General features: G+C 38.4%; 1 protein-coding gene across 1 annotated transcript; it reads left to right on the forward strand.

Annotated features, from left to right (window-relative positions):
- Positions 1 to 8,243: 8,243 nt before the first annotated feature.
- Positions 8,244 to 10,433, forward strand: LOC143544661 (WRKY transcription factor 22-like). Its single transcript, XM_077036713.1, has 3 exons — positions 8,244 to 8,971; positions 9,344 to 9,454; positions 9,735 to 10,433. Exons 1-3 carry the CDS (start codon positions 8,568 to 8,570, stop codon positions 10,117 to 10,119), a joined length of 900 nt encoding a protein of 299 aa, XP_076892828.1. The 5' UTR covers positions 8,244 to 8,567; the 3' UTR covers positions 10,120 to 10,433.
- Positions 10,434 to 14,015: the final 3,582 nt, after the last annotated feature.

A 14,015-nucleotide genomic window follows, 5' to 3' on the forward strand; every position in this document is an offset into this window, starting at 1 on the left:
CCGCCCCTACAACTTCTCTCAAATGACGTTTGGTCATATGGTGGAAAACATCACGTTGAAACAAGGGAAGAGCGAGAAGTTTCTTCAGTACCCGAGGTTCGTTCAGATGATAGTTGATACTCAAGCACCGGGTCTACTGAAAGAAAATGAAGGTGATGTGGTGAAACTGGACCACATGAAGAATGAGACTCTCAACCGTCTCAAATCCTACAAAGAACGTCCCACCAGGCCACCACTCAAACGATGCTTCGGGCATATAGTCAATCCGTCCTACAGGGCCCCTCCGAAGAGGAAGTGGAGAAATGCTGCCAGTGATTCAGACGTCGAGAATTTACCGTATCAGGAATCCAGCGACGATTCTGACACTGAGGAGGTGGCGGCCCCGGAAGACACAAGGACAGAAGAGGAAAAACAGGCTGATTGGTATTTAAATGTTGAGGATCTGGAGGCTGGTGAAGAAGTTAGAGCCGAGAAACAACCGGCTGAGATAGATGCGACTGAAGAAAGGCCTGCAAAGAGGCAGAAGAAGAAGGTTACAAGAAAGTATCGGAGTTTATTTTCCGATCAACCACGTCCTTCAATGGTACCATCAGTTGGGACTTCTGCTGCCCCTCCTGCTCAACCAGCACAGCCACCAACACCGCAGTCAGCACCACAACCTACTCCTCAACCTCAACCGGAAATGTCTATACCTCAAAAGGTTGCATCTGAAATTGCTGATCTTCACAAGGCTATGATGAAGATGTTATTGTTCAAGACAGAGCAAGAAGAACAGAATCGACTCAGAGATGAGCAGATTGCTAAACTTCAAGCTGAGAACGAAATGCTCAGGCTTGAAAACAGTCAGCTAAATGCTACTGTCGCTGAACAAGGATCTTCGATCAACAAGCTGAAAGAGTCAAATCTAAGCCTTGAAGCAAAAGTGACCGAGCTGAAAGGAGATGTTCTTCGTCTGGAAGGTCCAACCAATGTCGATGTGGACACAGACGAACTGGACTCTTCTGATGATGGAGGTGAAGGTATTTAAGAGGAATTTGAGTGAATGTAGTGACGACTTAAATGTTAAATCTTTTTAATTAATGATTTGTGTGTAAACTTAGTTTCATATGTAATGGTATTGTATTTCATGTTTATGATATTACATATGTTTATTTAAAATTTGTGTTACATTGTGGTTTTTAATCAACCAGGTGATGCTGATCCGTTTAATGTCCAACCGCTGCAATCAAAAACAGCAGCGGAATATTTCACGTTTTTACTGGACAATCCATATGAGCAGCAAAACTTCGCAAGTGGAGACTTGGAAGAAGGTGAAATTTCACACAATTTCACAGAAGAAGAACTGGAACAAATGTTTGAGCTATACAATGAAGAAACAGGCAAGTATCTGGCTTTGCCTTCAACAGAACAAACATCTTCTTCGGCTGCTACACCTGACTCAACATCATCTACGGCCGCTGATCCCTCTCAATTTGATGAAGTTGAAATGGAAGACTTGACACAGGAAGAATATCCAGAATACTACACGTCTCAAACTGACAATCTTCCTAACTCTGCAAGTTTCTTCCAAAATGTAACAGAGGAGGAAATACAGAAGAAGGCTGACAAAAGGTCAAACACAATGAAACAGCCTTCTGAAGCAGATCAAGCCGAATTCGTTGAGAAAACAGAAGAATGCAAGAAAGCTTTCAACGCTATTCTTGAGAAGATAAGGTCCAGACGACAAGCAAAGCCGACCATTCCTCACACAACGTCTTATAAGATGAAGGGTCGTAGAACTTCAGGAGAGATTATTGCTTGGGCGTGTCTGAAGGATCTTAATTGCATTGCTATCAAGAGAGAAAAAGGGGTTGAGTACTTTCAACGTATCACTGACTTGAAGACTCTTCCTACTTATGATCTAAACCGTCTGAACTATCTTGATATGCTTTACGCCAGTTCATCTCCATTTGCCACGTACTATCAGAGTGTATTGCGAAAGGAATACAACTCAAAATGGAAGATGATCACTCCACAGAGGCCAAAGAGATATACAAGTAAAAAGGAGATCGATCCGATCACCAACAGGCCAATGATTATCTTGAAGTACATGCCACCACTCACGATGAAGAAGATTCCTCTAAGAAAGATGAAGCAGGACTTCTACAAAGCATTCAGGCATTGGTACTATGATGGAAGACTGCATGAAGCAGTTATCGTGCTCAACGACAATGGAAATTGGAGCACAATTCGCATATTTGATCCTATGTGGCTCACAAACTTGTCACGGGAGGATGTCTATACACTATACAAGACAGAGATTCTTTATGCCCCCGAAGACAGAGAGCAAGCATTAACGTATAGAAATGTCATTAGGATTTGCTTTGCCTATGACATACATGCAGGATCAAACTGGAAAGAGCAACAGAAGAAGTATGCACAAGAAACTGAAGCTTAATTGTCATGTTTATTTTGTTTCTTGTTGTAATTCAAGGTTTAATCTTCTGATTGTAATTGTTCTTGAGTTGAATGTAATTTGTTTTGGAACATTGTGATAGATTGTGCTTAAATGTTTATCTAAAAATTCAATTGACAGCTTCTCAGGATTTGCGGAACCTATGGTAAGTCTGACTGACTGAACCATTTGATCTTGAGAGAACTTCATGAAGAAAGGAGTTCGTGGATGCAACGTGCGCACCACTAGCTTTGAGAAAAGAGAGAGTGAGATAACTCCAAGGGGGAGTTACGATCGAGCAAGAGAACTCGATTGATTATAAGTAAATAGAACTGGCTCCAAGGGGGAGTTTGTTAGGACATGAAATGTCATGTGTATGTCCCCAGTTCTATCAGGATGGTTCGATATGAAAATAACGATCGTGAAACCAAGTTAACGGACTGAAAATGTCAAAAGAAACTGATTCGATCGAATCAGTGACTGATTCGATCGAACCAGGACTCATTCGATCGAATGAGATACTCATTCGATCGAATCAGTATACGATATATAAACGAAACTTAGGAAATTTCACAAGAGAGAGCACACATTACACACAGTCACGAACCTGCTACTGCCGAAAATCCTCTCTGCCAATCTTCGTCGTGTCGGTCTTTTCCTCCGTCCCTAGGTGTCAAACCGTCTTAGGAATCGTAACCGTGCGTTGTTGATCACCACCGAATCGCCGTGTTAGAGGATTCCGCACTCTAACACGTTGCCCCGTGAATCGTTGGGAAACCGTGTCCCGCACCGGTCCGACACTTCTAGCGCATAAGTCATACGTATATGTTCTACACACAACACGGTGTATATGTATACATATACGTTGCATGTATATACGGTGCCTACTGCATACTTATACGTTACATACTTACACACTAGATATACTTGCACGCTACATGTACATATACGATGCCTATACTTACACGTTAAATATACATATGTGTTGCACATACTTATACGTCCTGTCCCTACTTATACGGTCCATACTTATACGGCGTGTAAACTTATAACCCATTGTTCAGTTCAGCTTTCTTATTTCACGTTTTTAAGGTTTTTCTTCGATTCCGGCGCCGTCAGCCGCCGTTAACCACCATGGTTGGTCGGGGTTTGATCTTCTATGGTCTGAGTAGCTTCGGGGTGTCCAGATCTGAGCTAAGGCGGTACTTAAGCTCGTTTTTGGTTTATTAAACACCAGAAATAAGCTAGATCTAGATCCAAACGGCTCATATGGCATCACGGGGTTGCGGTGTCGGGTTCTAATAGGTTGGGTCAGCTAAGATAAATTATTTCTTATTGGTCTCGGATCGTTGAATGTAGTAGACTAGAGAGTGTTTGGCTTAAGTGTGTGTTTTTTAAGGTGTAGGATATGGTGTAGAGATGGATGAAAATGGAAAGGATTAGGGTTTAAGGGGTATTTATACTCCCTTAAACCCATGGAACTTAGGCTCATCTTTCCTTTTTAGTCCATAATTCATTTCATTTAACTAGCCTATCATCTTCTATCTTTATTATTATTTTATTAATCTACTAACTCATTTAATTCTTCCAACATAAATAATATATTTAATATTATTCTTAGAAATTTTGGGATGTTACATTGTGATTACGCAAAGAACAAGTTTCCGTAGAAAGTTTAGAAATTGTAGTTTTAACCCCCCCCCCCCCCTCGACTTTGATTATAGTGTAAAATAAGGTAAACGATCAAGTTTATAAATTAAAAGAAGATCCAAAAAATTAAATGGATCGAGTTTTCGGATTTGAAATATTCACAAATGTTACACCGATCACCCTATTATAGGCCAAATTTCGGGTCTGGTCGCATATTGCAATGGAGTATAAAACACTTCATCGCGTAGAGCGATGGGTTAATATACCGCCTTTGATTATTTTAATCCATCGCGTATAACTATGGATGGAAGAGTTTGGCTGCCGCGTATTGCGACACTGCCCAATAGGGTTGCGTCGTCAACCCTAGACCTGCCACGTGGTCTGTTGCGTGTTGACACGTGTCACATGAACGTGGTGACCACGTCGCATATCGCGATGGTCTTGAACTAGGTCCATCGCATAGCGCGACACCGCCCATACGTTGGGTTGTGTGTGACTCCCATCGCGAGCTTCTTTCTGGTCCATTGCGTAGAGCGATTGGTCTGGAAATAAGATGTTTCATTTCCAGTCCTTGATCTTTTGTAACTTGTCAAAATTGGCCCGAAAGTTTTTGGGATGTAGTTACAAAACGTACCTTTAACGAACCCGAACAAGATCCAAACTTGGAGTTGTTTGACCTTGATTCCTTCATGTTTCATTGATGATTTTCGTAGATCTATATGAATATGATTTTCATTCTTGAATCTGAGGTTAAACCGAAATTATGAATTTAGGAGAGATGAGCTTAAGTGTGTGTATCATGGTGTAATTTTTGGTGAAATGGCTATTTAGGGTTTAAGGATGAGTATTTATACTTACAACCCACCTTAGGCCCATTAGCAAGCCCTAGCCCACTATCAATCCCAAAATATAAAAAACTCATTAAAAATATTTTTTAAAATAAATTAATAATTCCCTTAAATAATTCCCTTAGTTAATATTCACGACTTGTAGTTTTGGGGATGTAACAAGTGTAGATACCTACAAAGATTATGAGAAATAGCGACGCCGCTAAAGACCTCAAGTGTCGCCAGTATTACTAATAGCGGTGACAAATCGCAACTAATGTGTTGTAATACTAAATAGCGGTGACAAATATCTATAAAAAAACTCATTAATAATCCCCTTAGTTATATTAATGACGTGTAGTTTTAGGGATGTAACAAGTACAGATACCTACAAATATTATGAGAAATAGCGACGCCGCTAAATACCTCAAGTGTCACCGGTGATACTAATAGCGGTGACAAATCACAACTAATGTGTTGTTGCTCTTGCCACCTAATCGCCGCTAATGTGTAATGTGTCATAATCCATTGCCTCCTCCACTATGGCAACCGCTGCCACCACCATCGCCCACCTCCAAACTTCAAGAGAGTGAGAGAGTCGGAGAGAGAAATTCGGGTCGGAGAAGTTAGACCAACTAATCTTCTTCTTCGACATCTAAAACCCTGTCACAACCCGTAAATCACCAATAACACTTCAATAAATGGCTCTAGATCGAGTTCGCGAGCTATTGACGAAATACAGGAAGTTCTCTCTCGAAGTTCACCTCTCCGTGTCTGCACGCAAGCATCACTAGGCCTCTACATAGTTATCATTACCAAGAACAACCTCGATGTTTAATCGGCGTTAGAAAAGGTCCAGTTCAAACATTTCGAATTGATTCTCGATAAAGTCGATACGTGCGGCCCTAAGGAAGAATTAGAAGTTGAAATCTCAAATTCGTCACAATCAGATCCGGAATCAAAGCAAAGGAATCAGACGACGAAGTTGGCGGCGTAAAGCGGCAATGCGTTGGCTCTAGTGACTGTGTAATAAGTCCATGTTTCTAGTTAGGGTTTCGATAACCATTGCGGTGACTCCTATTGCGAGGTGAGCATACAACTTATTAAATACAAGTGTAGATCTCTCTTACTCCGAAAGTTTGGAACTGGGTCAAGGTGGGTGGAGATGGTATGGGCGTTGGTGGTGGGGTGTGTGTTTGGATATATAATGTTTTTGACACGTAAGCAGTCCATGTCATCGTTTTTGACACGTAAACTAATGGAGTTAGACTCCGTTAGTAAAAAGTTCGGTGAAGAAAAATAGGTTTAAAGTTGAGAATGTCATGATACATTTATGAAGTTTAGTTTAACGCTGATCATTAGATCAAAATTGAAATCGTCAAAATCCAATATTCCTTATTATATTTTCAATAGCAGAGAATGTGAGTGAGGATAAAATAAAAAATTAAAAAGATCCCACATCGGACCGTCACGCGTTTATAGTAACCATTTAGTGTACGGCTTCAAAGACGAGGTGCTCATTTTGTCTTTAATTTAAACACTTAGTTTATGTTTTTATTTAATTTTGTCGGCAAGTGACAATATTATAAAACTACTAGAATACACGTCGTCACGAATCAGAATGCGACAAAGGAGTGAAATTGTCAAAGTATAAGGGGCCATTTTGACTTTTTTGTAATAACTAATAAGTAACCCTTTGACATTTTCAAAAGTCAATCTCCCCCTCTAACTGTACAAAAGGACATAAATACAGGCCCTAAAAGATAACTAAATGTAATTATATTCACTGTGATGTTGATTTTGTATTATTGCATTTTGGTGTTTGAAGTTTTGCTTTTTGAGTTTTGACACAAGTTTTACAGCAACTATGTGCTCTTGTGCGGTTTCGCGTTTATTTGTTTATGAATACAACCAAATCTATTTTGGAGTATACAAGATGTTAGTAATTCAAGTATTTAGGGGTAGTTGTATTTATTTACAAGATGTTACTAATACAAGTATTTGTAGTTGTAATTGTGTGGAGCAATATTTTCTTCTTGGTGTTCGTTTACTCATCAAATGTTCTATAAACGGACTAAATTTATTGATATATTTCTAAAATGGCAGGGGTTACTATAAACAATCTACTTCACGATGCTAAATCAAATATTAGTCTTGTGTATTTTTTCATATAAAAATTATGGCTGTCAAATTTTGTAACAAATCAACTAAATATGCCATTTCATATCGTAAAAATAATAGGAATGGCGGTATTATATTCACAACAAAACGAAATAGCAAAAAGTGAGAACGAAAACAAATGAAAAAACTTACAACTATAAAACATTAAAATCACACCAATTATTTCAATCAACTCCAAGTTTTTTTCAATCTCAATACCACCCAAAGAAAGCTTTGAATCTTTGTTCTTCATGATTTGAGTCGCGCTTGCATTGTTCTTGTTAAAGATCTTGTCATTCCTTTCTTTTCATATACACCAAATCGTAACCCGAAAGATAGCTTATGTTAACTTGATTGTTTGTGATCTCGGCCAAACCATAAATGGTAGTTCCATGCATCGTTAAAAGAGAAGGCAAAGATGGAAGGAATCTTACATCATCGAGTTATATGATGCCATACCTCATCCGCCCTTAAGCACTCGGCTATCTTTAATTTAATTATGAAAGAAAGTAATATAAAAAGAAACTACTTAAACTTTAGAAAACAATATAACTATTTAAAAGCAAGATTTCTCCAACCCAAGCTTTACAACTAATTACTTATCAATATATGCATATATTTTTTTCCAAATATAAGAGCCTTTCAAGTTTAATAGGTTTTAAAGCCTTGATTTTTGATAGGTTATAGAGTCGCCACTACAAAATGGTTCAAATAGAATATTATAGACAGATAATAGGAGCGTGTAAGTTTGATTATAAGGGATGTCTATATAAACCGGCTTCATGTTAGAAGTTTTTAGCACATTATGTTAACTAAAACATATAGATATTAAAGATTGCAAAGATTATCTATAATCATCCTCACAACTTCTTTGTTGTTGGTTTTTGGATATTGCTTTTATCAACATCTCAAGAGCAATATCAAGTATCATCAGTCGCATACTCACATCCAATGTAACAATGATGAAAAAAACATAATTTTTAACATTACTTTTTGATTGGATGTGAGAAAATTACATCGCAATAGATATTTAGATATAAAGACCTTTATGGGCCGAATTAATCAGCATCTACATAATTAACTATTACACATTTCTGTTTACATTCTTATCAACACGAAAACGTAATTCCCACCCTTAGAGTATAAGCACGGGTATTACGTTTTGTAAATTTAAAGTGTCAATATGAAAGAAACAAAAGGTATAGTATTGATTTGTAGCAATAGCTAAAACCTTTGGACTAAAATATTATTTGTGTAAAAGGATAAAGCAAAAGAAATCCCAAACCCTAATTCTTGTGAAGGCCAGCTGCCACTCTCTCACAAACACACGCTTTTATATTTTCATTTTATTCTGTTTTCTATATTTATTAAAATCAGAAAAATAAATGTAACAACTTTCTATATCATATCATCTCACACATCCTCTTTTCTCTTCATACAAAAAGTCAGCGCCTTCATTTGTCTTCATCTTCTATTCTTCTTCCTCTTCTTCTCACATGGATGCTGATTGGGACCTTCATGCGGTGGTCAGAGGCTGTTGCTCCGCCGTATCCACCACCACCACCACCACCACCACAGATGAGTATACTCCACAAAAGTCAACGCTTTATGCACAAAGTTTTAATGGTTTTGTCCCAGATCCATTCATGAATAATAATCTTTACAACTACAATATTAATATTAATAATAACCTTGACTTTCAAAATCAAGAAACACCACAACCACCACCACCACCACAAAGTTTTCAAATATCACCTTTTTCTTATCTTGGAGGACATCAAGATCCACCATACAACCACCACCAGAAACAAGATAATAAGTTTGAGGTAAAGCAGCAATCTTTGGGCATATCTAGATGTACAACTGCTCATGCACAGGGTACAACAAGGATCAAGAAAAGGTAAAAGAAAAAAATACAAGATTGCTTTTTTTAGCCATTTTTCTTTTGTTTCTTTACAAACCATTTGTGGGTCTTTGTTCATTTCTATAATTATGAAAAACCCTTGAGGCAAATTGTTTTTCAAGCAACACTTATATACTTTTTTGTGATATTTATAATTTTATATACTTTTTTCTTTGCTTTTTGGATAGTATGTTCATGAACAATATAGCAACTACCCACATGCAGTAAAATTAAGGAACTTTATTTTAGTATCTTGAATTTTTTATTCATTTATTTTCCCATAATCTTTTTAGAAATTGTAGAAATAAATGCTTTGATTATAATGTTGTTATGTTTATTGATTGTAATTTTTATAAAAATAATTTATAGGAAGAATCAGATTAAAAAGGTTTGCCAAGTGCCAGCTGATGGATCATCTCCTGATTTGTGGTCATGGAGAAAATATGGTCAAAAGCCCATCAAAGGATCCCCATACCCAAGGTTTATATTCTTATTCTCTCCATATTTTTTAAAGTATTTTGCAACTTTTATATATCTTTATAATGTATTTGCAATTTTAATTTATATATTCTTTTAGTTGATCCATGAAAAATGTATAAATATCTAGAGTAATAATTATTATGTTTCATCATAACAAACTTTGTTATACCAAATAAATAATAATAATTACTCTAATTCAAAAATAATGTAATAATAAATAATTTAACCCAAGTTTAAAGTTGTTTATATTTGATCCTAACATATATTCGGTTAACAACAGGGGATATTATAGGTGTAGCACGTTAAAGGGTTGTTCGGCCCGAAAACAAGTGGAACGTAACAGATCCGACCCGGGTATGTTAATAATCACCTACACGGGCGAACACACCCACCCGGTGCCGACTCAAGTTAACTCATTAGCCGGAAGCACCCGCAACAAAGCCGCCGCCACTTCCGGTGACGATAACAACGGAAACAAACCCACCCCGTCACCGCCAATTTCTCCGGCAGCCAGCGTACCTCCGGGGACCGAAAAAATCGACGATGATAACAACTTCGATACTTTCGATAATTTGGATGAGCTTGTTGATTCGGATGTCGGCGACATGTTTCCGTGGTTGTCGAAAAATTTGGCGGCGACAACCACCGCCGCCGGTGGGAGTTGACTTTTAGCATTTTGACATTTTTATTTGACTTTTTTTTATTTGTTTTCTTTTTATTTGTTTTTTTTTTTTTTTGCTGACAAGGTGAAACATGACATGAATTTGACATTGGAAAAGAAGCTGTATTTATTTTTGTAAGTGATGCAGGCTTTTGTCATAGATGATGATGTTAAAAGTATTTTCTTGTTGTACAAAGTGCATCAGCTGTTGTACAATGTGCAGAGTTTGTTGTAAAGTGTTTTCACCTCTTTTGGTAAAGAGTGTATGTTTTCTTTTTCCGGATCAAAGCAAACTTTCAAACCATGTTTAACATTTATGTAATGTGACAGGAGAGAATAAATATCATAATTAATTTTAATTGTGCATGTGTTTTTTGAATGGCAAATATTTGCCTTCTCGAAAAAATTTGACACATGGCATGGCATACTGCCCCAACTCCATAGCCCAAAACCGCAAGCCCAGTCCAATAAATGACCCAACCACCATAACTCAAGCTCTAACACCCATCTTGGAGAAAAGAAAAGCCATGATTGAAGAACTCGAAGCCTTTAGAACCAGTGTTGTAAAAATCCTGATTAGACACCAATTAATCACTAGTCACTACCCTATCAAGTTGACGCCGATTAATCTCCAGTTTTTAAAATCGGTCAAAATTGAAAATTTTACATATAAATTTGGAATATATATGTATATTTGAAAATATAAATTCCAACCCAATTAATCCAGACTAATTCCTATTAATCCCGATTAATCGCTAGTCCATACCCTTCCACCGACTAGCGTCTAGTGATTTCTACAACACTGCTTAGAACAAACTACACGGTCTCTCGTTCCACTAGACTCCGACTCAAATCTTATCGGGTGCAAATAGGTAAACATCAAATAAAACTCGTTGGCCAAATTGATCAACTTAAGGCGCGCCTTGTTGCCAAGGGTTTTCACCAATGATTGGGAATACCAATCATGCCGAAACGCCAGTCCTATTGTTACACTCGCCACTCTAAGTCTCCTATTATCTTTGGTTGTTTCACATAGCCGGAGCTTCCGTCAAAAACTTGACATCAATAATGTTTTTCTCTAAGAAACCCTTTTCGAGGATGTCTATATGGGCCAACCCACTCATCAGTCCAGCATTTGCTTCACATATTTTGCAAATTAAACAAAGCTATTTACGGCCTTCCACAAGCTTCACAAGCATGGTATGACGAGCTCAAAGCCTAGCTTCACTCGCAACACTTCCATCCCACTATCTCTGATTCCTCTCTTTTTATTTGCACCTCGAGTTCCTCTCCCATCTATATTCTTGTCTATGACGATGATAATTTAATCACCGGCCCATCTCTTCCTATCATGAGACAAGTCCGTTCGGGATTGGTACTACCAAGCTCACCTCTAAAGGATAGTAGGATACTACATATAATTCAAATCATTTTTAAATTATGTCTCCAAGTCTCAACATCTCATACATGGAATGATTTAATATTATTTATGGAATGATTGTTGAAATCTTCTATTCAATTGTACATCTGTGTTATATCTCTACCGATATATTATTACAATGGGTCAGGCTAAATATATCTACGTGGTTGCTTGTCATACCCTTCATTGGAAAAACCAACTTTTATATTAACCCTTGAAATCATATAATTACCAAATTAGCAAAAAAATAAGGATTTCATATTTTTTTTTTTACAAGTTGCGTTTTTTTATGATTTCGAGTTTAGTGTTTCGGGTTTAGGGTTTGGTTTTAGGGTTCGGGTTTAGGGTTTGGTTTTAGAGTTTCGGGTCCAGGGGTTTTTTTTTGGTAAAAGGGGATTGCCTTTGGTAAAATTTACTGAAAAAATAAAAAGTACAAACAAGTGCATCTCCCCCCCTCCTGGACATTTACCATGGAAGGGGTAGACCATAAAAGAAAACATAATACTCAGGCCGAAGGCATACAATTTGGAACATAAAACTATACCAACCATAAGACTAGACCTAATCTAAATGAAGAAGCATAAGAATCTCCTCCAAGCAAATCGGCCGAGCCCATCATGAGACAAACCAGAAAACCAAGCCCAAGTGTGTTGCAAATTGGCTAGAGATCAACCTTGCCCAGAGTCATGCCCCACAAGCCCAAATTATTAAACCTTCAGCCCATAACCCGTGGAGCAAAACATGGTAGACATAAGCCCAACAAAATCCTGTGCAACCTCTCTAGCCCAAAACCAATTCCAATCCCATATCTGAATTCAAACCAAACATTACACCAACATCCAGGCCCAACAGCACCACTCCACAAACTATCCAGGCAAAGAAAATGAAAGCGACCTGGACGAACATAAGGCCCACCCCCTCAAGGAAAATGGGTGTAAATGAGCCTCACCCAAGTACTCGCTACCAATCGATTCCCAAACATGGATCCAACCCCGGTCCCATATCTCAGGCACATACACGGGATAAAATAATGATACCAAGCAGTTAACTAACACGTTCCTCAACAGTACTAGATGTTAAATTGGTCCCACTCCCAAATATATTTCACCCCATTCTAGAGAAAATTGAAATACGTTACTTACTTGGCCATTATATGTAGCTTCCATTGAGTATGAGAGACCCAAGAAACACACCATTTAAAGCAACACTCTAGCCGAGTAACAAAGCTAGATCATACCCCAAAACCACGCCCAAGAAAACAAATGTGCATTAAAACCGAATTCGGCCAAGCCCAACCCCTTACCGTGCACGTTCCAAAGCCCATTTCAAAGCAGAACCATCACTTGAGACCCAGCCCAAGTCTTGACCCCCGCTAGAGAGAGCCCCCAGTTCTCCAAGTCCAGCTAACATAAACTAAGTCCAGGGAAGGTTTGGAGAATTAGAGCTGGATCCAAACTAAATCATCAGACCTCCAGGCCCAGTTAACTTGGATCATAATGGACTAGCCCAGGCCAAGGTTGGACAAAATCCATACCTGAACCCAAGTTCCAAACCCGCTCCATAAACAAGATCCTCGTGAATCCAAGAGGCCCTCCAAGATCAAACCTCCATATCTTGAACAGGTTCCAAGTCAAACAAGTCATCCAGCCCAGATCATCATTCTCGGATCAAAGTCCAAGACCCAGGACCATCCATCAAATCCTCTGATCATACCACCCCAAGAGCAAAACCCTCACGGCAAATACTTCCAGCCCCAAGAATAGCTCAAAACATTAAGAACATCATAAAATTAATCCAGGAAAACCTTAAGCAACCATCAATGGTCAAATGCCGAGTCATGATGGGATTTGATCACAAAACCTTGTGATCTTCAGCGTAGTTTAACCGGACTAAAAAACGCTCAAGATCGTATTAAAACCAAGATAACAAGTACAATTACACCCCAAAACAGACAAACTTCCCCAGGTTCCATTCCTAATCCCTCAAACACTTCAAACCACGAGCTAGAACAACCTGTTGATACTCCAACACCCGGATTTAACCCACACATGCGTGATGTCTCCAGTTCCAACCACCAAAAAATAGAGGACAAGAAATATAACCAGGAAACAAATGAATCGGAAGCAAAATCATACCATTAATCATATAGTCACGACTTCCATAGGATGAGCATCTTCAGATCATGAAGCCGGAAGAAATAAACACAGCATCTTAAGCATATGGAAACAAGGAACATGATCTGCTCCACGTCCAAACCCACACCCTAATCTTCAAAGGGGATCCTCACAGGCCGGTTGCTGAAACAAGTTCCAAACCCCATCCTAGATCCAACCAGAAAGAGTGGAAGCCGGCTGTTGGATGGGATTACCATGAATCACAACAAGATGTTTCAAACTATCAAGGGATCCCAAACCAGCATCAACTCCATAAGTTTCTTGGATGTATAGCACCAGTATTTGGGTTACAGTTAAGGATAAACC

This window comes from Bidens hawaiensis, unplaced genomic scaffold (genome assembly GCF_021521415.1).
Source record: "Bidens hawaiensis isolate Kalapana, Puna unplaced genomic scaffold, B.hawaiensis_p1.1 tig00013678_1, whole genome shotgun sequence".
Lineage (NCBI taxonomy): Eukaryota > Viridiplantae > Streptophyta > Magnoliopsida > Asterales > Asteraceae > Bidens > Bidens hawaiensis.

Coding starts and splice junctions, on each gene's coding strand:
- LOC143544661 (XM_077036713.1), top strand. CDS start 8,568: ATGGATGCTGATTGGGACCTTCATGCGGTGGTCAGAGGCTGTTGCTCC. Junction 8,972..9,343: donor ACAACAAGGATCAAGAAAAG/GTAAAAGAAAAA, acceptor AATAATTTATAG/GAAGAATCAGATTAAAAAGG. Junction 9,455..9,734: donor AAAGGATCCCCATACCCAAG/GTTTATATTCTT, acceptor GGTTAACAACAG/GGGATATTATAGGTGTAGCA.